The 27,741-nt window shown below is 34.3% G+C and overlaps 2 protein-coding genes across 2 annotated transcripts in view; one reads left to right on the top strand and one right to left on the bottom strand.

The window, feature by feature from the left end:
• Positions 1-27,741, bottom strand: part of LOC135847111 (uncharacterized) — a 114,001-nt gene that overhangs the window by 62,573 nt on the left and 23,687 nt on the right. The window lies entirely within an intron of this gene.
• LOC135846737 (uncharacterized protein in vnfD 5'region-like) lies at positions 648-3,922 on the top strand. Its single transcript, XM_065366004.1, has 2 exons — positions 648-769; positions 1,216-3,922. Exon 2 carries the CDS (start codon positions 1,220-1,222, stop codon positions 2,741-2,743), a length of 1,524 nt encoding a protein of 507 aa, XP_065222076.1. The 5' UTR covers positions 648-769; positions 1,216-1,219; the 3' UTR covers positions 2,744-3,922.

The raw sequence follows: 27,741 nt of genomic DNA, 5'->3' as shown, positions 1-27,741 counted from the left end.
TCCTGGTTAACATACTAAAACCCCCCAAAAATCCGCGTGGAGCTTCTCCCCCCAGATCCACATTTGTGTCCCCCAAAACAGTTTTTCGCAATTTTCTCCCTCGCATTGCATTTTAGCAAAAATACATGGTCAGAAATAGAATCTATGTCAAATTTCCAATCTAGTGATATATCAACTGTCCTTGTACCCCCAAGGGGGGTGGGGCTAGAACCACTCAAATGAGATTGGTTCTCTAAAAAATACAAAAAAGCTATCGGCGCATGAGAGGGAAGAAATGGCCCCCGAGAACGTTCAGGTTGATACTAGCATGGAAGGTAGGTACCATCGAAAAACATCCGCGTAAAAAATTTCAGATGCACCCGAAAAAATTGAAAAAAAATATTTTATCAATTTTCTTTTAAAAATCGAAGTCAAAAATTCTTCAAATAGCTCCCATGCGATTGAAGATCAGCAAAAAGTGATAATCGCCTTTTTTGTTGGAAATTAAATGTCCTGTAAGATGGTGGTATCATTTTTTCAATTATTTACCATGTCAATTTATCTGAGGTTGTGATAGAGATTAAGAGGAATTATTACTATTTCATCATACTGAGAAAGAAATCATCAGCAGATAAGAATTTTAAAATTGATAGAAAAATTATTTGATCGTGAAACTGATTTCGATAGGGGCAATAGGTACTTATAGTAGTCAGGTCATGCGGAATTGATTTAATTTGAATACAGCTGGTGTACGAGTATGTTCGATTTGTTTTTGCGCTACGTTTTCTGGGTAAGCATCTATTCGAATACTTATTTTTTTCGACGCGATCCCTTATTAACCATCTTCACCTCTTAGGAATTATTTGTGTATGCGCCAATATTCCTTTTATAGTGTGCATAGCACTATTACTTTCGTTCTAAAAGTTGAAAAATTCTTTGGCTTGTTTTTTTTTTCAATCAGATTTACAAACAAGTAGGTAACTAACTCATCACAAAGTTTCCCATAGATACAACTTGTAAGTGTGCTGCTAGTCTATTGCCAAAATCGAAAAAAATGCGAGTGATTATTTATGTATTGGAAGTAGGTACTCAAGTGTAAAATGATGTACTTCCCACCCCGAAAGAGAAGGTTTTTGAAAAGTGTATAAAAAATAAAACGTAATTTTTGAAATATTTTGAATAGACTCGCTTACCAAATGAAATTATTAAATATAATATTATATTCTCTGATTTCAGTTCAATGTTGTTGAAAATGAATACTAAGAAGCAATCATCTTTTGCAATTGCTGTGACTGGTATCCTTTTCTTACAATATGTTGGCTCAACTTTGGCAAATTCACACCCACCACCTCAAAACAGCAATAACCCAACACCGTCCAAAAATAAGGTAACACGTCCTTTGCCAGGTCCGGATCTTGATTGGAAAATTATCCGCAATGGGTCATGTTTGTACATTGACAAATCGCAATACTTATGGAAGCTGGTTGCAAATCAAACAGCAAGAAGGAGACTAATAACGCGGTATAGACGTTTCGGGAAATCATTGTTTCTGCAGATGATGGAGCAATTTTTCAGAGGGAGAAGTGATTTATTCAAGGGATTATTTATTGAAAAATGCGGAAACAGGAACATATTCATACCAGTACCCGTATCTGATGATGGAGGTGACTGGATAGAATACCCAGTTATTAAATTGAATTTCAAAATTATAGAAAAATTCACGACTATTGACGAATTTCAGTCAGAGTATTATGAAATCTTAACAGATATTGCTAAATCATACAAGATTGAGGATTTTGAATCCGGTAGTTATGGTAGCACTAGAGGACTTATCTCACACTTGTATCGCAAATTCAACGGAATACCTGTAATTGTTCTGGTGGACGAGTATGATTATCCATACGAATACGCAATTTCAAAAAATTACACAGATTTGGCAAAAGAGATAATAGAGTTCTTGGATGACATATTTGGCATTATAAAAAATGAAATTGAAAAGGTCGCATTTTTATTCATTACAGGCGTATCTAAATTACCCTTGACAGTTCTTCAAAGCGGTGCCAATAATATTGTGGATGAAACTTACAATCCGGAATTTGCTGAAGCCTTTGGTTTTACAGAAGAGGAAATAACAGAGCTCATGCGAGACCACATAGAAGAGTTTGCAAAAAGCGAGTCAGTACCTTTCAAAAATATCATCGATAAAATCAGATACTGGTATGATGGTTATCAGTTCGACCCAAATAATCGCTCTCGTCGGGTATTAAACCCAGTATCAACCATCTCCAGTATAAGATATAAAGAATTTAAATGCTACTGGATTCAAACAAGTTCGATGAATCCCATTCCTGAAATGTTTTACAAACAAGAGATGTCATTAGACGATTTAATAAAAGGAACACCAGTTCCTAAAAGTACTACCACCACCATGTCTGTGATTGAAAGTAAACAGACAGACTTAATAAACTGGATGTTCTTAAATGGGTATTACACAATGAATGGTCAGAAATCCAATAAGCTTACTTTAAGAATACCCAATTTTGAAATTGAAACAGCCATTAATAGATCAATATTGTCCTATGATCCTTTGGCACAGCAACGATACGAGGACTTCCGTCAAAACGAGCTGCATGCACTTCGCTATCACCTTGAACATGAACGAGTTGGAGCAGCTATGTCCGCTTTGGGAAAAATTGGATTCTCCTGCATTGGATCATCCTCTAATTCAAGACGAGGTCACCAGGAGGTTGACCATGCTGTTTGAATTAGCGGGCATAGACCACAAATGTGGAGTGATATTTAAGAAAAGCATTGGAGGAAAAGATGATGGTGGAGATATTGATATGTGGACTGAAAACCTGCTTACTAATTACGCCATCGAAGTAAAAACCACAAATGGATCAGATGGTGACTTCATAGCTGCGGAGGGTATGGGACAGTTATTAAAATACATCCGATATTACCGAGAGTCTATGATGAACAAGATAGGTAACCCAAAAAGATTTTTTTTTGGGTCTATAGCTTTCGAAATTCCTAAAAAAAAAGGGTATGCCGACTTGACGAGTTGGATTTTTTTACCCGTAAATGATGGTGAACCCGAATTAGATAAATTTGAAGCCAGCTCTAGTAAGGTGGAAAAAAAGTTTGATGAAGTAAAACAGAAATGGCCGGACAAATTTTATATTTTTTGAGAAATTCATTTTGAAGCGATGCAGCTTTGTAAATAGGTAGATCTGAAAAAATTCCGCGTGTGCGCATTTCAGCATTCTTCTGGGTATCCGGGGGTTATTAAAAATTTTGCGAGAATGAGTGCGATGAAAAATTCAAGTTCTTACCAAAAAAAAAATAGTTTTAAATGATTTGTTTACTTTCTGGCTGATCAAGATATGTACAATTCCGAAATGTATAGTAAAAATACAACAAAATTTTGAGTTGAAAATTCTTTGAATCCTGCTTTTTACTCCGTTGTATAATATTTGAAGGGCTAATTGTGAAAGTCGCCTTAGTCATTTTTTTGTTCACACAACTTTGAACATTTTTTTTTTTCATATTTCATAAATTTTAAAGGGAAAAATGAGTATTGTAATGCATTCTGGGATATTTGAAGATGTTTTTTAAATACTTGACCATAAAGTTTTTACATTACCATCAAAGTAGGACAGCAACGTTTTCATTGAACGGATTAATTTTGAAAAGAGCGGTGTCTCGAAAATTCCTTCTCTTTGAAGTTTTAGAAGACCAAAAAAAATAAATGACAAAATGTTTGAATTTTTTAAGTAGTTGATTGAAAACGTAGCCAGATAAGTATTTTTTTCAAATTCTCAAAACATAATTTTTAGTTTGTCCCAAACGCAATTCTTTTAATGCCAAAGCAATGTTGTCAAGTTGTGATTTCTTTTCATCAATAATTTTAACCCAATATATTAAAACATTCGTTTTTATATTTTTCATCTCTTTCTTATGTCGATTAAAATAATAATTCATTTTTCAGATAATATTCTCAACTATTTGAATTGCAATTAGGTACTATTCTCTTTTTCAAAGTTATAAATGGATTAAGGTAGAGTGGGGTAATTGCAAAGCACTTTTTGATTAGTGACACTTTGAGAGGGCGCTGTGAGAAGACTATAGCACGGATGAAGCTGAAATTTGTACCACATATATTTCAGGGGGTTCTCTATCAATGGTAAAATTTTGGTACAATTTGGTTCACAAATCGTGGAGAAAATTGCAATTTGAAAATTTGAAAATCGAATTTTGCATTTACCCCGTGTTAGGGTAAATGCAAAAGTGGGCAATATATTTTTATTTTTGTATTTTTTTGCATTTTCAACACACTCACTGTATTCTACGTGTCATTTGCTAACTTTTGACGTATGCGTGGTCTTGATTCGGTGAAAAATTCGATAAGTTTTCCACTTCCCAAAAAAAATTTTAGGGGAGTGAAAAAATGTTGAAAAATTATTTTTTTTTAAAACTCGCTAAAATGAACAAAAAATCAACTGTTGGTCATTTCTGATGTTTTTTATTGTAAAAAACTCGTCATAGAAATACATTTTTCGTCAAATATATCAGTAGAACATCAAAAAGAAGCAATAATTTAAAAATTCAGTAAAACTGATAATCACTTCTCTAACGTGTAACTCATCATGTGACCGTGGAAGTTTATTTTTTTTGTTATTTTGAACCATTTTCAAGTTATTTGGAGCAAAGAAATATTTGTGGTAAGTGCAAAAATGAAAAAAAAAAATCGTTTTTGCAATTACCCCGAGTCGATTTTTTCTGGGGTAATTGCAAAAACGCAATTTACGGCCAAAATAAAAAAAAAATTTCAAATTGTGATATCTTACCTTAAACTTTATTCCTTCATGACCCTAAATCGCGAAAATTCCAGATAAATCGACAGTTTTTTCTATTTCACATGCATTTTTTAAAAAAACACCTCTCACTTTACTTATGAGTGGTTTCAACATGCTTTGATAAAAGTGTTTGCTACTGAGCGACAATCTGAACCCCGCGAGGTGTGACCAGGAGAATATGTCGGTAAAGGTCGTTGCTTCGACACCCCCTAGTTGGCACAACCAGAAAATTGATATTTGTTTGCATGAGGTCACAATTTTGCAATTACCCCACTCTACCTTATACTATGTTTATGAAGTTAAATACCTAACGAAATCTTGAGGATGAGACGAGACTGAAATATTCCCAACTTTTCCCCCCGATTTTCTCAACGAATTTCAACGATTTTTACTCAAATTTTAACCATTTTTTGATCGAAATTTGTCAATTTTTAACGAATTTCAACGATTTTCACTAGAATTTTAACAACTTTCAACAAATTTCAACGACTTTTACACAAATTTTAACCATTTTTTGATCAAAATTTGTCAATTTTTAACGAATTTCAACGATTTTTACTCGAACTTCAACAATTTTCAACGAATTTCAAAGATTTTTAACCAATTTCAACGATTTTTACACATATTTTAACCATTTTTGATCAAAATTTGTCAATTTTAAACGAATTTCAACGATTTTCACTCGAATTTTAACCATTTTTGATAGAAATCTGCCAATTTTTAACGAATTCCAACAATTTTCATCGAATTTCAACGATTTTCACTCCAATTTTAACAATTTTCAACGAATTTAAACGATTTTTACTCAAATTTTACCAATTGTCAATAAAAAAATATGTCAATTTTTAACAAATTTTAACAATTCTCAGAATCTAGCTGAAAGTTGGGCTATGGGGGTTTTTTGGGACGGTGAATTCATTTCCGGTGTCAGATTTTCACCAGAGTGCACCATTCACTCGAAAACGGCGTTTTATTGAGCCAGAAAATGACCTAGAAAAAAGTTGTTGAATTTTGCATTTTCATGACTGATTCTTACCAATTTCAGGTCGCTGATTCCGAATTTGACGTCAAAATTGATGCAGGCATTTTTGCTTTGGAGATAGACGCCAGAATTCTATGAAGAAAAACCGCACGCTCAATTCTGACAGCAGATTCGGACTCAGCGGCCTCGAATTAGTTGAAAACTACATATTACTCGATTTTTTTGAAATTCAAAAAATTGCAAAAAATGCCAAGGGGTTAGTTCATGCATTTTTTTGGGCGAAAAAACTTTTTGTCACGAATCTAGCTGAAAATTGGGCTAGGGGGGGTTTTTGGGACGGCGAATTCATTTCCGGTGTCACTGATACACCTTGATTTATAGGCTTTAAATAGAATTGTAAATATGCAATATTCAAATTTGACTTCATTAATTTATATTCCATTCATATGATTTAATTAGAAATCTCAGATAGGTTTGTTTTTCTAATTGATATGTCTTGATTATGAGACTTCTTATTTTTGGAACACTCTTGATTTAGGGACACGATCGGGACACGATCTGGACACAATCGAGACACGATCGGGACACGGTCGGGACACGAATATATATACGCATAATTATGCGACTAAAAGCGGCTCGACTTGTCGGCTGATGTTTGTAGCGTGTATCGAATGAAGAAATGAGGAATGACGCCGTCGAAATGAACCAAGATGATTATTTCTAGAGTAAGTCTGCGTCTTTTCAATGTATAGGGCGCAAACATCGAACGCTTTTCTTCAGGAATTTCGCGTTTATGGCGCATTTTCGCATCAAAAACATGGTTCAATGTCGATTTATGTTAGGTATGAAATAAGATAAGACCAGAAAATATTTACGAACTAGGTGTGATTTGGATATTGGCTCGCCTGTAATATGCTGATGTGTATCCAAAGTCGAAGAGTTTGCATGCGAATAGATTGATCAGCGGGAAGATGATAATTGTATAAGTACCTATTCGCTACATGGCACAAAATTCGAATTGCCTTCTCCATCCTCTACCTTGTCGTATGGTTTCTATATAGTAGATCGATTGAAACCGACTCGGTGGCGTTTTTCTTGGAATAATAGCTCCAGTGGGTAATAATACAATGGTTTAAGAAATACACCACAACAACTAGGTACATTGCTCGTATAGAGATTGTATTCGTATATTATAGGGACATGCTCCTTAACTCGTGTACTATGATAATGAATTGGCTCAACCTTCCACAACAACAACAACAACGATGTATTCGTGTACAAAAAAAAAAAAGAACAACGATGCTGCAGATAGCGGAGGATCAGATGGCACGGCATAGTAACATCGGCAACGCCTCTCTTTGCCCATCTGATAAAAGAAAAATATTTTAATAAGCTGCGTGGCAAGGCAAAGACGATGGCAATTCTTTTCACCAACTATTAAATGGCTGGAACTGATCGATACTACGTCTTTTTGAAGGTCATTGGAAATGACGCGAAGCGCCCGAGATTTTCCGCATTATGTGCCGCGAGCCGGAGCTGTAGCAGGGGCGAGAGGGGGTAGTTTCCCGAGTCATGGCGGATGGCGATGGCGCTGAGAATGAGAAATAGCGCGAGACACGACACCTACCTATACTGCGCCATATACCGGAAGTCTTTCCTGACTGGCGAATTATTCGATAGATTTTGGTGACATATTATTGCCCGGGTGTGATCGATCCTTCTCTATAGAGGATCCCATAACGCGTGTAACGATGCGGTATATGTCGGTCAATTGACGACTCGACTCGAGACTTGATCAGTTTTCATTTCCATTTCCTCGAGATGATCTAGTTTCTTATTGAAGCTGAAGCTGCCGAGCGGAAGGCCGAGAAGGCCGTCAAAGAGATGCGATAATTGATGCGAATTGGTTACAAGAGGTGTCTGTCTTCTAGTTGATTCGTTTTCTGAATCGTTGATTGAAACGCGATAATAAACTGCCGAAACAAGCGAGATGAAACGATAGCGAATACCTATTTCTTTTTACTTTACACTCGCACGTAGATATAAATAAAGAGTATGTAATTTGTACGCTGGATACGAATGTAGGAAGAAGATATATTCTGATACATTCTATAAGGTACCCAAGACCAAGAGGGCAGGAGGAGGGCTAAAAGATGAATGAAGCTTGTAAGTAAGTATACGCAGTGCAAAGAAAATAAAAACGTAGCGATCTTGTTATCATGTGTGAAAAAAGATCCGCTCCAACTAAATGAAAAAAATAATCCAATTTTCTTTCGCGAGAACGTAAATAAAAATATATCAGGTTCTTTTTTCTCGTAAAACTACTGCTACGAATAGGTAAATAACTTGTGTTCTATTTGACGTGAGATGTGTACAGCATTGCAATTCCATCTGAACAAGAATTTGTTAGATTTAAAGGTACCTAACCAAGGCATGATAATATCAGCCATGAGTGATAGTAAAATGACGAGGGTTGGTAAATTGAAAAATATTTTAATTGTGAGGTAGACTTGTTTTTGTTTTGATGAAAATTTGGAGATTCGCTTCTGTAAAAGGAGCATTTGCTCCTCTTCCTTGACCCAGCGTTGGACTCCCCCCCCCCCGCAATTGTAAGTTCCTTTTTCACGTCAGAAAAATGCTTTGATTTTTCTAAATGTAAAACAATTTTTTACTTTTTTTCAACTACAAATGTCGTTTTTTCAGTGTTAGATGAATTTTTAGACATTTTTTCAACTTTTAAATTTTCTTTGTATTTGGAAAATAATTTTCCATGCTTCCACTTTAGTAAGTATTTTTCGATTTTTAGAAAAATGCTGTACTTGGTTGATTAAAACTGTTTTTTTTTCAGTTTTTCAAACGTTTTTGTTTTGAATGTGCTTTGTCATTCACGTTTGTTCTGTTTTCTCTTCAAATGCCTGCTTTTCATTCTATAAATATTAAAACTATTTCAATTTAATCATTTTCATTTTTTTCAATTTTTCGGAACTGTTTCATATTATATAGAACTTGATGCTTTTTTCAATTAATTTTTTTTTAAAACGAAACTTCCGATTTTTTGTGTGAATTCAGCTTCTTTTGTATCAAGTAGGTAATGTAAAATTCAGGTGTTTTTCTGATTTTCAATTTTTAAATTTTTTCTGATACATAGGTACCTACTTTCTTCGTCTAGAGGATTATTCAATTATAGAAAATCAAACGATCAAACAATTTTTCAAAGCCTTTCAATTTTTTAGAATAGATTTCTAAAATTGAAAAATGGATTTTTTATTCTTGGTGGTTTTCCATTTTTTGTTGATCTACCTACATTGTTTCTAATACACACATTTGTGTTTTAAAGAGAGTTCAACGACGTTTTTTTTTGCAATTTTTTTTGAATTGTGTCAAATTTCGTTGAACTTTTGTCTATTTTTGCTAATTTGCAGAAATTTTAATGCGTTTTGAAAGTTTTTACATCATTTTTCAACGCTTTTAACATCTTTTCATGTAATTTTGCCAAATTTGCAAAATATATTATCATTTTTTTCATTGACTTGTGGTATTTTTAAATGCTTTTTCATGAATTTTGAAGAAATTTAAACAATATTTTATGAAATTTTTGCTTTTGGACCAATTTTAGTAAAATTTCATGTATATATATTTTTTGAATATTTGCCATGTTTTGAATGTTTTTTTTTTTTTGGGATGTTTATATTTCTTTTTATACAATTTTTCATGCATTTCTTTGTTAAATTTTGTCGAATCTTCATCGTGTTTTGTAGATTTACAGTGATTTTATTTGTTTTTTGTAGAATGTTAACATTATTTCACAATTAACACTTTCTCCTTCACTTTTTGCAAATTTTACTGAAATCTCATGTAATGTAGAAATAAAAATAATTCAACTTTTTCGTAATCAAAAATGCATAAAATCCTCAACATAAGAGATACTTTTTGGCAATAATTTCTGTCAGACTGGCGAAATTTTCTGGTACCTAATTAGAGAAAAAATGATACTATTTTGGCAAATACGTGTTTGATAAACGGGAGAGGGCGACTTTTCAGTTTTAGTACCATAAATTATTGGCAATTTCGGGCAAAAATTTTGGTAAAAACGGAGAATTTTTGTCACATTTTTGGCAAAACGCAAAACCTTTGATAATTTTAGCAGAAAGCAGGATTTTTTGGCAATTACTGGAAAAAAAATGATTTTAGGTAGTTTGATTGCGTGACTTTTAAGTAAGTAAAAAAAAAACGAGATTTTTGAAAAAACGAGATGTTTTGGAATTGTTTAAAAAAACGAATATTTTTTGCAATACCTACATATTGTTAAAAATCTAAAATTTTGTGAATTTAAAAAAAAAAAACAAAAATCTTTGGCAATTTGTGGCAAAAATTAAAAATTTTATTTAGCAAAAAGCAGGGCTGCTTACTATAGGTATATCTCATCAAGTCATCATCATATTTTTTCTTCTTAAGTAAGAACAAGTTGAACTTATGAAAAGTGAGATGTTTTGTGTTGAATAATTTCAGACTGTATCTGCCCGTGAGAGGATTCTTGTGATGAAGAATTTAAGCCCTATTGCCCCCTTCAGTACGTCAGAATGGGACAAATGTTTGTTCCATCGTGCACTGTTATAATCTATGACTCCAAATCAATCGATTTAAAGTAAAATTTTTCAAAATCACGTGACTCACCGGGGCAATTTAAAATTTATCCCTCGATCGATTCGTCAAATTGCTATTATCACCTTAGTTCATCGGAAGCATGTCATGTGTGACTCATCGATGTCTAAATACAGTCATTTTATTTTTCCGGAAACGCTACCCAAGTATGTAATTAGTAATTCAACCCCGTTCCTGTTATCTGCGTCATCGCATACTTATAATTAACAACGTACCAAAATGAAAAAAAAATAAAAATTCGATGTTGTTCGATTGAAAAAGTGAAGTGAAAAATGGCACGGCAGCGATAACTTTAACTACTCGTATTAACGAAAAACTTTCGTACCCATTACGACACCACCCTGTCTACGAGTTGTTTCCAGAGAAGTAATGTGCCTCTGCCTATCCTATTGGACACGTCGAAAAGAGATTATAAAGGCAGCTTGGATGGTATACGAGGAACTTGGCATATGTTCGATAGAATTTGGCACATCTCTCGCGTCAAATTAATTTCACTTTCGAATTGTTTTGAAAGTTATCGAGTTGAATTGACGTCGCAAAAAATTTCTATCGTTTATGCGGGTTGTGATTATCAGTGCAGGTTCGCTCTTTTTCAGTCTTTTCTTTCGAGGTAAAAAAATTGTAAAAATATCGATCAGGGAATTTTGCATGTTTACCTATTCACATTGTATGTATCTAGTAGGTAGTGTTTGCGAATAATCGCGTATATGGTAGAGTTCTAAACATAGACAAACACGAGCCGTCGTCCGAGGCCCGGTAAAAGGTATATAATTAAGGAGGAGTAGACGTGTACACCTTCTTACATTACGTCATGGATGCTAAACAAGAAGTTATTATAATGTACTCTGTACGATGTTCGTTTTGTACTAAACTATAAGTAAGGTAAGTTGAGGAGTCATGACTCGTAAATGAAGCATTCAACAAATCGATGCGCGTAAATTGTTGTGGGAAAGCTGCGATTATGTTTCGCGCCATTTCCATCATATTTTCCGGTGTTTAACTCCGAACTGACGCGCCTACGTATCACATATATTATACGTATGTGCTTGTACATTTATACTTGGACTAGCGGAATTCTGCAGTTGTCTATCGCCGATGAGTCGACGAGGTGTTATAATATGGTGAAGCAGAAGGGTGCAAGGGGTCATTTTTCCATGGCTGTGGATTTGGCTCCTCAAAATTAAATTCTGATAATTGCAAGAAGGAAAAATTGGTTGATGGAGGATGAATTCTCATTACATTCAGTTGAAAATACTTGATCATAATTTTTTCCACCCTGGGGGTTGGTTTGTAAAATTTGAATTTTTGGGTAAATTTTCGAAAAAAGTTGAGTATTTTGAGTCGATCTGAAATTTTTGGCGAACGTTTTGTCTCCAAAATGGTTTTGAAAGTGATTACAATTAATTGTGAGAGGGAAGGGGCCAACCTTGGAGGGTGCTTCAGAACTTTTAGAGCCATTCCAATGCCTTCAAGAAAGGTTATAGTTTTGCTGGAGGCTTCAAAATTGAATCAAACGGAGACAACGAGACATCCTGAGCATAAAATCGATTTTCGAAGTTTTGCCTTCAAATTTATTACTATTTTTACATGGTAGATATTTAACAGATTATTTTGTTGAAAAAATAACTAATTTTTCACTACTCTCTCAACCATTTTTTTTTTTTTTTTTTTTTTTTTTTAATTTTTTTTTTTAATTTATTTAACCACGCCGTGTACAGCCGTTTGGCTAGAGACGTGGAGACAATTTGGAGTTAGATTTTGTTGTACAGATCGATTTCTTTCAGGAAGGTAAGGAGTCTAAGGTTTTAAAATCACTACCTTTTCATTGATTTCACACCACCTGTTAGATACCCAGTACTTTGAAGAAAAAAATGACGCTTGAGTTGATTTGGACGGTTTTTAAACCACTTTTTAGAAAATCTGAAATTTCCGATTTTTACCCGAAAGCTCCAGAACAGCCTGAAACCACCTCCAATCGACTCATCATATTAAAAATGAGTTACTAAGTATTGGGTAAGATGTTGTGGAAATTTCAATTTTAAAAAATCTGCCAGGGTGCTCCAGAACTACCAGTCAAATTGTCCGAAACCGTTTCCAATCGATTTGGTGGGTCGAAAACAGGGCACACGTCAAATTTCAGCTTTCTTGGTCGATTTGGTAAAATTTTGATTTTTACCATTTTTGACCCAAGTTTGATTTTGGAAAAATTCATTAAAAATCAAAATCGTTTGTAAACTTCAAAAATTTGATCTACCTACTGTTTCCGAATTCATATTATTCTGAAAATCAGAACACTTCAATTCAAACCTGATGGACAATTATTTTAGCTGATTTTCAAATTCCGTGATTTTCAAATCTTTTTTCGATTTTTCTTTGAAAATAAAAAGGTCACATGTGTAGAAGTGACTTACGTAACTTTTTTCAAAAGGATTATAAAATTACTTACTTATTCTTATACGCAAGTTCATATTATTCAATCATTTTTGGAAGGAAATTAGTGCTCACCTGAAACAAAGAAAAATTAAAATGGATTAGTTAGTTATAAAATTATTGATCAATCAACATTTATATGAAATTATAAGGGTCATCTCGACATTTAATAAAGAGTCAGAAATGAATTTTCACAAATAAAGTACCTATCACAAAAATTGTAAAATTGATTGTGAAAATCACTCGAAGATATCAAAAGTTGATGCACCATCAGAAAACGACAAAAATTTGATGTCTCATTTGGGTAAAATTTTGCACACACTGCTCAGATTATTGAAAAATACCAAGAATTAATCGAAAATTCTCAAAATAAATTTGTCAAAACTGCCGAAAGTGCCATAAAATTTGTCAAATTGACCCTTCCCCAACCTTAATTGAACATTACCAGAAGTTGCTCATGGTATCTATAGTACTAGTTTTTTTTTTGTTGAAAAAGATCACAATTGTTTTGTTGAAAAAAAAAATCACTATTTTTTTGGTGAAAAAATCACTATTCCTTTGGTGAAAAAAATCACTATTTTTTGGGTGAAAAATAATCACTATTTCTTGGGTGAAAAATAATCACTATTTTTTGGGTTAAAAAAATCACAATTTTTTTCGTGAAAAAAGCACTATTTTTTGGGTGAAAAAAAATCAAAAATTTTTGGGTGAAAAAATTACTATTTTTCAAGTGAAAAAAAATCAATATTTTTCAAGTGAAAAAAAATCAATATTTTTTGGGTTATAAAAATTACAATTTTTTGGGTGATTGAAATCACTATTTTTTGGGTGATTGAAATCACTATTTTTTGGGTGAAAAAAATCACAATTTTTTGGGTGAAAAAATCACAATTTTTTGGGTGAAAAAAATCACTATTTTTTTGGTGAAAAAATCACTATTTTTTTGTTGAAAAAAAATCATCATTTTTTTCACTACATTTTTTCAGCCCAGTTTTCAAAAATCTTTTCACCCGACCCCCCTTCAAACAAAAAAAATTTTAAAATCAATTTTTCACAGGAATTTTTTCAAAACAATTGAAATTGGAAGAAAATTTTTATGTAATGTATTTTTAGCCAAATTTTTGTAAAAAATGATGGCTATTGCGGTAGGCCCAACTTTGGATAAAAAGGTCGGGGATGAAAAATTTTGATAGTTCTCGACGTTTTAAGCTCAAACTAGACGATTCCCGGTGTGTCAGTTTTTATATATATATATGTTCACGACAGCACACTTATGAACCCATGTATGGGTTAATCTTGCATAAGAAGTGAACCAGTAGGTTTACCAGCCTGGCTCACTTCGTAAAGGCTAAAGTTACATAACAAGTGAGCCACCTGTTTCAAACTAGTTTTGTCAAAGTTAGCTGCGCGCACCAAATGTTTCTCAGAGATGTTCGCTAGATGTAGTACTAACATGAGGCCTATAGAATAGGAAGTACTGGTCGGCATACCCAAAGCCCTGTTGAAATTGGGTATGCACGATGATAAATTTGACTAATGATTTTTCTGCATTTTATTGCTCTATGGGAATACTGTTGATACCAAAAATTTTGATGTGGTTCAGACTTTTTGACAACCAAGCAATTTTCTCAAAATTCAATATAGTTCAAAAAATTTTTAAATTTTTTTGAAAAAATTTTCTCCAAAAATTTTTTATTCTGTTTCTTGATACAGATAAATTATATATTTCAATGACTGTGCAATTAGAATTTCGATTAGTTAATTAGAACAAAAATTGAAAATGATTTTAAAAATTTTGAAATTTTGAAAAATTGGCTCATAAGCCTACCGCGATGCCTATATATATATTTATCAATACCTACTTTTGTAACGTTATGGCACCATTTAGTTGAACGTCGTTGTGGCACCAGGTAGCAAGTGAAGAAAACTTAGTCATTTATGCGAGCGTTTTTCTGGCAACGGTTTATTCATTAATAAAAACCAACTGGTGCCTCTATATTATATGAGTATAGAGTGATGATTAAGGGTATAAGCAACAGCGCCATCTAATCGAAACATTTTACAACGAATTTTTACAAAAGAATACATCGAAAACCAATGAGACCTGAAAATGGTGCCACAACGTCTGTTGACCATATAATTTTACCAGTATGTTAAAAGGGACTTTTGAATGTCGTTGTGGCACCATTACAAAAATTTGCCTAACGACCCCTGACAGTGCCCTGATGACATTCCACACGATTTTAAATAAAATACGTTGTGGCACCATTTGGTGGTGCCACAACGTAAATTTTGGTGCCTGAACGTGTGTAAAGTATATAAAATGGTGCCACAAGTACATCAATTATGAGTATATATATAGAAGTTTCACCGAAACTTGAATTTTTACATTTTATGACCTGAAACCTGTTCTAATTGATCAAATGAAGTCAAACTTAGGATATGGGGTTCATTTAGGACCTAGAATTGACCCCCGAAGTTTCAAGGGTCAAAGTTAAAAATTATAGAAAGGTCATTTTTTTGGAGGGGCATAATATAGCCCCAAATGAACGAAAAAGGTCCAAAATCATACCATAGGTCAATACCTCCATTGTGAACAACATATCCAAATTTCAGCTTCCTAGGTCATCCCCACCCCATTTTAAGTGAGAAAAACCACATTTTACCCCTATTTTTGACCCCCTCACCACTAAAATTGACCTTAGGAGTCCAAATTTTCAGCATACAATGAGAGGGTGCCTCTTGAGTGCTTTGTGCAGGTTTCAACCTTCCAACCCCATTTGACCCCTCTCCAGGGTCAAAAAAGTGGATTTTTGCGTGTTTTTTGACGTTTAGCCAAGCCTACAGCCCCTCCAAATTGACCTAGAGGGTCCAAATTTTCACAGTACATTGGGAGGATGTACCGGAAGTGCCTTTTGCAGGTTTCAACCTTCCAACCCCATTTGACCCCTCTCCAGGGTCAAAAAAGTGGATTTTTTCATCCATTTAACGTGTTTTTTTGAAAATTTCAACATTTAGCCAAGCCTACAGCCCCTCCAAATTGACCTATAGGGTCCAAATTTTCACAGTACAATGAGAGGATGTACCCGAAGTGCCTTTTGCATGTTTAAACCTTCCAACCCCATTTTTACAGAAAGGTCATCTTTTTGAAGGGGCATAATATGACCCCAAAAAGATGAAAAGAGTCCAAAATTATACCATTGGTCAGTACTCTCATTGTGATCAACATATCCAAATTTCAGCTTCCTAGGTCATCCCCACCCCATTTTAAGTGGGAGAAACCACATTTGACCCCTATTTTTGACCCCCTCACCCCTAAAATTGACCGTAGGAGTCCAAATTTTCAGCATACAATGAGAGGTGCCCCTTGAGTGCTTTTTGCAGGTTTCAACCTTCCAACCCCATTTGACCCCTCTCCAGAGTCAAAAAAGTGGATTTTTTCATCAATTTGACGTGTTTTTTGAAAATTTTGACTTTAACCCAAGCCTACAGCCCTTCCAAATTGACCTAGAGGGTCCAAATTTTCACAGTACATTGGGAGGATGTACCCAAAGTGCCTTTTGCAGGTTTCAACCTTCCAACCCTATTTGACCCCTTTCCAGGGTCAAATGTGTTTTTTGACGTTTAGCCAAGCTTACAGGCCCTCCAAATTGACTTTGGGGGGGGGGTCCAAATTTTCACAGTACATTGGGAGGATGTACCCGAAGTGCCTTTTGCCAGTTTCAACCTTCCAACCCCATTTTACCTAAATCAGGGTCAAGACCGGTTTGTTACCACATTTTTCGAAGGAGGAAGCAGGGGGGACGAAGTCCTCCCGCGAACATAAGAAGGAAATAGCGGAAGGAGAGAGTTGGGCGATGCCCAAGGGGGTGCAGGGGGGACGAATTCCCCCCCGCGAAACTAAGAAAGAAATAGCGGAAGGAGAGAGTTGGGCAAAGCTCAAGGGGGGTTTAGGGGGGACAACGTCCCCTCACAGGCAGGCGAAGCACGGGAGTGAAGCGAGGGTGCGAGTGCGAGTAGTCCAAGAGAAGTGCAGAACATGAAAAAAAGCACGGATAGGAGGTAGGTGGGCGAAGCCCAAGGGGGGTGCAGGGGGACAACGTCCCCCCACACGCAGGCAAAGCACAGGAGCGAAGCGAGGGTGCGAGTAGTTCAACAGAAGCGCAGAACATGAAAAAAAGCACGCACAGGAGGCAGGTAGGCGAAGCCCAAGGCGGGTGTAGGGGGACCCCCAAAAACAGGCGAAGCACAGGAGCGAAGCGAGGGTGCGAGTAGTTCAAGAGCCCTCAATGTTTCTGGCACAAAAATTTGGCTCTTACGTAGCGGCAGACTGCTACGACTTTTTTTAATTTCAATCAAAATTATGAAAAAAATACAAATGAACGCATAAGTGAATTTTTTCATTTTTTCACTGCTTTTTTAACTAAACTTGCTATTTTTTTACTACTTTCACTACCTGTTAGATACCCTGTCCAAAAAAACAACTGTAAATTGACTTGTAAGGTTCATAATTTGGTCCTGAAATGTGCTCGGCCTGCTCTTTCATTGAAACAAATGTTACTTCGACCGAAATTGGTAGGTTGTAGGCCTGTTGGGGTTCCCTTGTGAACAATCAGCCATTTCACCCTCGTCGCGGTACCTTTAAAATAGACACCTACACTTCGAACGAATCTTTCGACTCCAATTTTAATCATCTGCTGTCTGGTTATATGTAGAGCCAGCATAGCTCGGACATTCCATCTAGGGAATTTCACTTTCGGTCGATTCCGAACGAAATGACGACGACCGCGACTATGGAAAAAACGTAGGCAGACCAACCTAGGCATCGGACGTTGGAAAAGTGGTGCAGGTAACCGGTTCTCGCAAATATTATGAATCATTACGCTAACACATGCGATTGCTGCTAAACAGGAAATAAACGACGACGTAACCGAATCTGGTATTATTTTCCGACCTGTATACGATGCGATGTTCAAATACATATTTTCGCAGGTTAAAAGCTATAACTCGTACATCTTTTCGAACGTATTGTACCCATCCCTCGATGTTCGTCTTGCCGCCTGTCCAAGCTCTTATTATAGGTTTGCGGTTGGGTTTTGTTTTCGGAAATTCATTACCACTTAATTGTTCGCTTTTTCGTCGACACCGACGTTAACAAAGTCACGAATTTCGATTCGAAGCAGAGCTGCGAATCGACTTATGACGGTGTGACCCGGTCCTCTCGGTCGTGCGCGCTAAAATTCACCTCGAATCTCGCCGTTTTAATCGCTTTACGTAACACGCTTTTCTATATTTTAAACGCAATTTGCTACGCGATTCTTTGCGCCCACCTTGCTCGCTCCAAAGGTGAACGTTTGCACCTTTTCGGCTGAAATTAACCGAAGCTATTCATTTTAAAAGCGATCGTTTAATTATTAAAACGTAATTCTCTCGCGCCCGGAATTACCCCACCTTTAATCGAATATTCGACGCGGGATAAAACGAGAAGAATACAAGACGACGATTTGAATTCTACACGATGTCGAATGGATTACACGTTTAGATATAATTATCGAGTGAAAACGTCCGTTGATGATTTTTTTTTTTGCTGATTTCCGTTGTGAGGAAAAAAATGAGAAAAGGGAGCAAAGTACACGAGATTCGTTTTATGATCCAAAAAGCCAAAGCTGAATTTCAGCACCCCCCCCCCCCGGATACACTTGAGCAACAAGGTTAACATTTTTTGCAATTTTAGGTGGAGGGAAGGGGATAAATGCGAATTTTCGAAAATGAAAACAGGAAATGAGGCTGAGAAATTCAATTTTTGGATTTAATCGAGCATTTTTAAAAAGAAATTACGATAAGAAGGTTTTTGAAAATGTATGGGAGGAGGCTGGTGAGATGAAAATTCCAAAAACTGTGGTGATGAGAAATGCACCACCTTTTATGTTTGTCATTTTTGCTTAATCCTTTCTTTCAATACGCGAATTAATATCAAATTATAATAGATTAGTATTAATAATACCGACTTCATTTGTACAATTTTATTTTAAGATGAATTTTGCAATTTTACTCAATGTATTTTTATTATCACTTTGTTTCAGGTAAGAGATAACTGAATGATTTATGTAAGTACGGAATACATCATTATGCTAATAAGAGGATTATTTTCAAATACAACGTACATATACACGAGCACGAGTAGAAAATCTATGTTTGAACTTGAAGCTATTTTGGCAACAAGACGTCATTATCGAATTCACATTTTGGATACAAACTTATTTGTACAAAGCCGATTGTGTGAATGATTTTAAAGCTTCGCTAGAGGTAATTTGTATAGTGATTTCTCGCCGTTTCGTACCCTAAGTATGTAAGTTTTGTAAGGTTTTTAGGATAAAATCAAATACTCGGATGACAGGAGTGTCGAGTGTAGATTTTCGAAAACACGAAATGTATTTTTAGATTACTTATACATTTACATAAGATTAAGATGGTGTAGAATTCTGAAGAAAATATTCGTTTTGTGTAGAAGACAGAAAGCAGGTTCAAGGATGAAGTGATAATCCTGAAAATTTCCCTTGCTTTTATTATAAGTGTGTCTCATTCTCATCACAAAAATGAACCACAGATACTGAAATTCAAATTTTATAACGCAAACAATCGATTTTTTTTTAGAAAAAACTGAGGGTTTTATACAAAATATGTAGGTCTAGGATGTCTCGTTTTTTGCCATAAAGTTTCAACAAAAAAAAACTCGATTTTTTAACAAAAATATTTTTTTTCCATAATTTCCAAAAATTTCTACCTACTTTTTGCTAAAATTGTCGAAATTTTGCTTTTTGACAAAAATTTTTACTTTTAATTTTCCAGCAAAATTTTCAAAAATTTCCACTTTTTTGCAAATAATTTAAAAAATATTCTGCTTTTTGCTGAAATTGTCTAATACTTGTTTTTGGTAACAACTTTCTCGTTTTTTTTTCAAAATTTTACAAAAATTTTACATTCTTAGCCAAATTGTCAAAAATTGTGGGTTTTTGCCAAAAATCCCGAAAAGTAGGTATGTCTTTTTTTGAAAATTGTTCAGAAGTCTCCCTTTTTTGCCAGAAGTCGTCAAAATGTCCTTTCTTTTGCTAAAATTGTCAATGTCTTCCTTTTAAAATTTTACTTTTTTTGACAGAAATCACAAAAATTCTTCCTTCATTTTTTGAGAAAAAATTGCAAAATAGTTCAACTTGTGATTTCAATTTGCAATGTTCTGTGTGTTTTTTTTTTGGGGGGGGGGGTATTCTTGATTAGGGTATCTACAGGTAGTGAAAGTAGTGAAAATGTAGTGATTCTGTGCAATTTTGCTTGAAAAGTATAGTAAAAAATGAAAAAGAGTTGGAAATCCAGTTGATTGATAATTTGAAAAACTTTAAGTGCCAAAGTTCATTTGAACATTTCTTAATAAAATTTTATGGAAAATTGGAACATCCAAAAAAATTATGGAAGCTTCAAAATGGCTTAAAACCATTTCTAGTCGACTCTTGTTTCTGAAAATTTCCCCAAATGCATTTTCCCGGATGAAAAAAATCTCGAATTGCCATTTTTCCAAATGATGAATTTCACGAATGAAAAAATTCTCAAAAAATCGACGACTGTTCTCTCTTTTCCTTCCCCTGAAAAGCCTGTCTGCCTAAATGGACCAGAAAATCATGTTTTTTTTTTGAGAAAATTAATATTTTGTATACAAAAAATTTCTGTTTTGTAGGTCAAAAGTTCTGAACGTTCTGCTTTTTTTTTTACCAAAATAACTTTAAAAAATCTGTTTTTTTGCCAAAATTGCCCTCAAGCTTCACTTTTGTGGTCAAAATTGTCAAAAAGATCTTCCTTTTTTTTTTTACGAATTTGTCATTATATTTTTGAATTGTTTTATTTTTAATTTTTTAATTTTTAGAGTTCGTTCATTTTGTAAGTATTTTTGATACGCACATAATCATGAGAAATTGTAACAACTTGAATAAGTGTAGCAAAGTAATCATTGAATCGATTTCAACCTCAAATAAAATAGATGAAAAAAATATTTTTTTGGGTGGGTGGGGGGGGGAGTTGAAATATTTTGGAAGTTGGTGATTTTTTTTGAAAGGTACAGAGGTAGTGAAAAAGTTATGAAAAGGTAGTGATTTTGATCAACAAATTCCTGTAGTACACCCTGTTCATGTATTTTAATGTTTTGCTCTCGTTTCATCACTTTTTTGGTTACTTTTTCAAGCTTTTTTGGTCACTAAAGTTAATTTTTTTTCAGAAAAAATTTAGTCTTTGAGACCTGTAAAATTTCCAATCAGTTTCAGTGGTTCATAATACGGTATAAACTATAATTTTCAGCTTTCAACATCACTCCATCTTTGGATTTTGTTTTTGAAAAATACGTAAGTCATCTCCAAGAATGAAAAATGTAATTTAGGGCTTGAAATTTTGGCTGCATGCGTATTTTTGTTCATTCTTTTGAATTTTCTCTGTTCAATGCACAAAATTCTCTACAGCCAATTGGATCCCTATGCAAGTTCGATTTGTATTTGAATGTTTACTTCACAAAACTAGAATTTTGCTAGTGTGAAATTTTTTACACCTCGTTAAATTGTTAATTAATAATTGTAAATCTGAAGCATGACGATTGTGTACGCTTGATGGGACACCCTGTATAATAAATCCGATCAAAGTTCACCATAATTCCGAATATCAATCGAATGGAATACTTTAAACGATATTAGTGGCTTCTTCTCGAAGAAATTACCATTTTTCCACTCTATAGACATCTTGCATTTACGTAAATGAGAAATTTTTTATGTATAAAGGGCGTTAAGAAGGCGTAATAGGGTTGTTGACCCGATAACAAGCGATTGCAAATAGTGAGAACACTTGAAATAGTACGTAAATAAATAAAATTTACAGCTAAGTACTCGTATAGTATATGAGTTTCGCTCGAGTGTAATAGAATTTCTCGTCGCGCCTTCGGTATACGTATAGTACTATTTATTGTACGAAATACAGCGGGGCAAAGGGGCGAAAAAAAAGGCAAACGATCGTTCCAAGGGTATACGCCCTCGATGGACGCTCGTAAATTTTTATATCTCATTATAGAAGGTTTATCGCGAGAGGGATTTGTCTTCTTTGTTTTTTTATAATAAGACGTAATCAATGAGGATATCGATTGGTCGATAAAACGTCAGGTATTGCGAATTGATTTGAAATTAGATAACGTTCGAAGATACACTCGGATTATTGGATGGAAAAAAATTACGACCTGTACAACAGGCTCTGGCACATGTGCTCTGGTGAGATGAGTTTTCAAATTACGATTATTTATATCTCGTGACCGGATATATTCTCCATACATACGTATTACGTCTCCATCTCTGCGTTATTTCCCAAAACAAACGAGTAGGTAATCTTTTTTTGTATCTTGAAAAATGGAGGAAAAAATGTCGAGGTTTTTTCTCCACGTTCATCTTCACGTTTGAAGAGGGGAAAAAGTATACAACAAATTCCAAATTAAAATACATCGCACGCCTGGTGTTCGGCGTTTTAATATAGTTAAGAATGCGTGTGTACGTACGCGTATTTGTGTACATACAACAACGTACCTAATGGAGATATTGTTTCTAGACCAGAGAAGAATAAAGGTGATGGTATGTTTTGTAGCTTCATTATTGTACCTAGAGTATAGACTGTGTAGTGTACGTGGGAGCGAGGATGAGGACTGAGGAGGAACAAGTTTCATGCGTAGAGATACCTGAGCTGAGTAGGTATGTGCTGCGAACTGAAGCAAGGTGATGTATACCTATGTTTATAATACTATACTACGAATAAGAAGTACCTTATAGGTACCTACCTAAGTACTAGATAAGTCTGCAGCTAGTCGACTCGTGCGCCTTATTTTAAATTCTACTCACATTTTATGCAAATACCACCGTCGTCGGTCGACTTGCAAAATACCATCGCGGTATCCAGCACCTCTCTTACCGGCCCCTATCTACTGCAACCCGGGATAGGTGCCGAGAATAAAAGTAAATTTCACCGCGGATATTTTTCGCAAAATAGCGAACCCGTAAAACATCAACGCACCCCTTTATAGGGCAGCTATTCTTGTGGCAAGGTATACCCTGCTGTAGTTGGCTTCTTTAGTTCGTAGTTCACGAGGTGTACGTAAAAAAAGTTCGCGCCTTAAGCCCATAAAAGTACATCGTTCGTACTACCGGAGTACAAGGCAAACGTTCGTTTGCGATGGTAATTTTCACTAATCATGCAACCTTTGAATGATAATTTATAACATTGTTGTTGTGGGCCAATAAATAGGCGCATGTATATTCATTGAGTGCTCCACCCGTCGCCGCCATTAAGGTACCTATGCGATTGCCTATCTCTTGAAAGATGCTATGAACGCTGCTGTCGCTCTGTATAGTGTGGTCTGTCTCTGTATCATGCACCCTGCTGTTGTCTTCCTCTGTTCATTGGACTCGTATTTTGTTGGCGAGTTGATTTCATTACGTGATTAACGACACTTAATTTTGATCGTTTGTGATGTAGGTACTGTGCAGTGCAGACTGCAGGAGTGCAGGCGCAGGGGAAAAGTAGGTACGTGGTTACGTGATCGTATTAGAATTGTAATGAGCGAATTTTATTTTAATGTTTGTGAATGGGAGGTAAATGATGGTGGTAATCGATTGAGCTGGCTGTGTGAGGATATGTGTAGTAGTGTGTGTTGGAATTCCTACGATTTAGAGTCGTTAAATATAGGTAACCAATCGGGGATTAAATGAAAGTGAAATTTTGATAGTTCAGTGAATGGGATAGAAATAGCATTGAAGTTGAAATGATGCAGAATTGGAATAAAAATGAACCTTTTAAGTTCGTAGTGAAGTAATGGGTGGTTTGAAAACTCAAAAATTCGAAATTTTGGCAACACCGAACTCTCTTTGAATACTGATTCTGAAAATATAGGTCAATCAAATTTTCAAATTCTGAAGAACTCAAAGGATTTGTCTGATTTCGAACTTCAGAAATCAAATCAAGAATGGGTAGAACTTTTACTTTTAGCAACTAGTACGATTTTTCAGAAAATTCCGTCGATAAAATAATAAGTTTTTTCTTCTTTTTTTTTTTTAGAAGCCCAAGGAATGAGAGAGACCGAAAGTTCACCCACTTTTTTAACATCATCACTGGACCTTGAGTAGATAATTTCTGTATCCTTCGATCAGAAAACCGATACCCCGACCAAAGTTACAGATCTCAATGTTAATTTTTGGCCTTTCCAGAGTGATATGAAGTTTCTAATGAAAAATGAAAGGTCTCTCTGGAGGCTTCAGAATGACCCAAAACTAGTAATTGTTGATGTGTGATGAGTTGAATTGGAAAAATCATTCAGGTTGGTTCGGTTTGCTCAAAAAAATTCATATTTTATAATAAAGTTTAATAATCATCAGATTAAACTCTTTTTTTGAATTTTTTGAATTCTCAAAAATTCACCAAAAATGAGCTTTGGGGCATGATATTTTGGTCACGAACGTTTTAAGACAAATGCTCTTTCGATCTAGCTCGGTTTCATTCAAATCGGAGAGTGCCTGTTCAAAAGTTTCGTTTGGTAGTTCATCTTATTCTTCCTCATCTTTGGGATTCATTTTTGAAAATTTTAAGAATTTGATGGCTTGCTTTAGAAAAAGCTACTGACGAATAATTTTAACGAAGTTTGGATTCAATTCTTGTTTTTTTTGACTTGAGTTTTCACCTTCTTGAATTTTATTTTTTTCTTCGGGTTTTTCTGCCAACCTTTTAAAAATGATATGATTTTAATTTTTTACAATTATTCATTTTCCAGTTTGCTTCATTTTGAAAACAAAATTGTCTCGATTCTTTGATTTGCCAAAAATGTTTTCAACAACAATTTTTTTCTTTGATAATTTATATGTCCTTGAGTTTTTTACGATTTTAAGTCGTAAACTTGAATTTTGCCCAAATAGGTACTAATGTTTTACGAATTTTTTATTTTGCTTTTAAAGAAAATCTCTTGGTTTTTTTAAAATGAATTTTTACATTCTCAATACTCTAACTTTTCTGACAATTTCTTCAATTGATTGATTTTATTTTTTCAAATTGAATTTTTAATAAGATTTTAAATCCTTTCAATTTTTTATAGATATTTTTATGACGTTTTTCAATGATTTGGTTTAAGAATTTCTTCCACTATAATTGTTCAAGTTTTCACTTTTTTGAATTTTGCTTTTTTCTTTACTTTTTTGCCACTTTTTAAAAATTACTTTTATTTTTTGTATTTTTCTTTTTGGGTTGAATTTTCCAGTTCAACTTGATTTGGGGCGAAATTTTTAGAATCGATACTTCCTGCTCAATTTTTCGAAACCCTAAATTTAAGTTTTTCATCTATTTTCCAGTTGGCTTCCATTAAAAAAACATCGTCTTCTTTATTTCGCAAAAAAAATTTCAATAACAATTTTTTTCTTTGATTTTTTTTACGATTTTTTATTGTATCTTGAATTTTGCGCAAATGCAATCATTTTTATTTACTGAATTTTTCATTTGGTTAATTTATTATAGGTAAAATTTTTTGGTGTAAAACTTTAGTTTATCTGGGAAATTCTTAAAATTGTTTCATTTTTCATCAGGTCTAGATATCTTTTTCAGTTCATTTTTTTTTTTTTTTGCAAAATCTGCAAATTTTCGTTTCTTAATAATTATTTTGATTTATTAGGCATTTCTTTCTCGACATACCTAAAATGATTCAAGTTTAATTTTTTTTTGAATTTTCATTTTTTTTGCCAGTTTTCAAAAAACATTTTCGTTTTGATTTTTTTCGACCAAATTCTCCGGTTCTACTGGATTTTGGTTAAAAATTTTAGCATCGATTAGCACATTTTTTGTTGTGTTTATTTACTCGATTTTTTTTTCATAATTTTATTTTGATCAACTTTATAATCAGTTTTTAAGACTTTAAATTTTGAAATTTTTTACTTATTCAATTATTTTAAAAAAATAATTACGTTAATTAACTCCTTGATTTTTAAAAAAAATTTTTCCGACCTTTTAAAATGATTTTCTGTTGCATTTTTCTACATTTTTTCTTGATGCATGTTTTAACCGATCTCTTAGACTTGGCAATTTGTGGAAATTTTCAAGTTTCATTTCAATTTTTGGAAAAATATTGTCACGCTTTTTAGTGTTTGATTTTTGTCGAGCAAATTTTTTTTGAGTCTTTTCATCACATTCTGCTGTATCCTGTGGTGCCTATTTTGTTGAATTTTGTCTCATTTCTTCAATTTTCTATATGTTGAGATTTTTTTCAATTCCTCTCCTCCCCCCCCTCCCCCCATAAAATTGGACATCTTTATGCTTTTAAATTTTTTTTTTTTTTTTTTTTTGAAAAATGTTTATAAAACAATAGTTATACTTTTTTAAAGAATTTTTTGAAATTTACCTCAAATTTTCCACTTTTCTATACCCAAGCATCTTATTTTACTTTCTCATGAGAAGATTTTCTTAAATTTTTCAGTTTGTATGTTCATTGGTTTGTTCTGATTTTGCTCAGTTAAGGAGATTATTTGCTTACCTTTCACCAATTTTATTTTTTGGACTTGACATCTAAGTATAGGTATATTTTGTTGAATTATCTAATTTCTATATTTTTTTGCTGATAGTGGGGGGGAAGGAGGGGTTGCATATAATCTGATATGCATCCAATTTTTTGGATTCTTCTCATTTTGCATCAAATTTTAGACCATTTATTCATCTGAATTTTTATTTCATTATTATAAAAAAATACATACCTACTTATTTTTTCAAAATTACCTATATTTTATGTTTTGAGCTATGTGCATAATTGCCTGGGCACGTTCATTGCATTTTTAGACAGTAGTGGTATTAGTAGACATTTTCTACTTTCTTACCCCATCCCTCATGCAGCCATCGACACAATGCCGAAGTCAAATACCAAATTCCAAGTAAGTAGGTTGCTGTATATAATTTTTGGAAGGGTTGAACAATGAACACCTACGTCGAAACGTCCGCAACGATTACATATTATTCTCACTACCGTATCTAAGTTATAACTCATACCTATAAGCAATTGGAAATTCATGATTATGGTTGAAAAACGACTTATACCGACAAATGTAGATATACCTTTTTTAAATTACATCAAGACGTGAGAAAGGCTGCTGTGCGCGAACTCAGGGTGGCAGCTGAAACCGTAACGAAACGTTGATGCTTCTGTCTGGTGTTAGTCTGCAGGTACTTGCAGGTATAGCGATAGCTTAGCAGCAGCTTCTGTATTAGAGACTATTGGAGAGAGAACACGTCATCGTTATGCTTGATAGATCTGCTAATTCGACGTATCAACGGACGGATAATATCGTCGTCATCGATGAATAATATTCCTAATAGATTTCCATCTGCTCGACTCGCAGTGAATTTGAATTTGAACTCGATGAAGACGAAGAATTCCCGAAATATCATCTCGACGTTTGTCATGAAAAAAATGACGAATATGTACCTATTTAGTTATGTAGAAGTAGATATCTTGTTCTGCACGTAGCTTAGACCTCGGCTGGAGAACTAGCATGCGAAATTATCGCCGAGCAGATCTCCATAATACGCAGGACAATAACCAGCTCGGCTAGAGAGAAAGACGAATGGAGATTGGAGAGACGGAGAAGAAAACAAATTAACAACACGAAAAAGCACCGGTGATAATTAATAAGACTCGGCGCTGCGTTTAACTGAGTCTGAACCTGAATATTATAAGCCTTTATACACGATACATACAATGTGTTCTCTATTACGATCGAGTCGCTGTAGTGTATA

The sequence above is a fragment of the Planococcus citri genome, chromosome 5 (genome assembly GCF_950023065.1).
Source record: "Planococcus citri chromosome 5, ihPlaCitr1.1, whole genome shotgun sequence".
Lineage (NCBI taxonomy): Eukaryota > Metazoa > Arthropoda > Insecta > Hemiptera > Pseudococcidae > Planococcus > Planococcus citri.
This window is presented reverse-complemented; position numbering and strand designations above follow the sequence as displayed.

Coding starts and splice junctions, on each gene's coding strand:
- LOC135846737 (XM_065366004.1), top strand. CDS start 1,220: ATGTTGTTGAAAATGAATACTAAGAAGCAATCATCTTTTGCAATTGCT.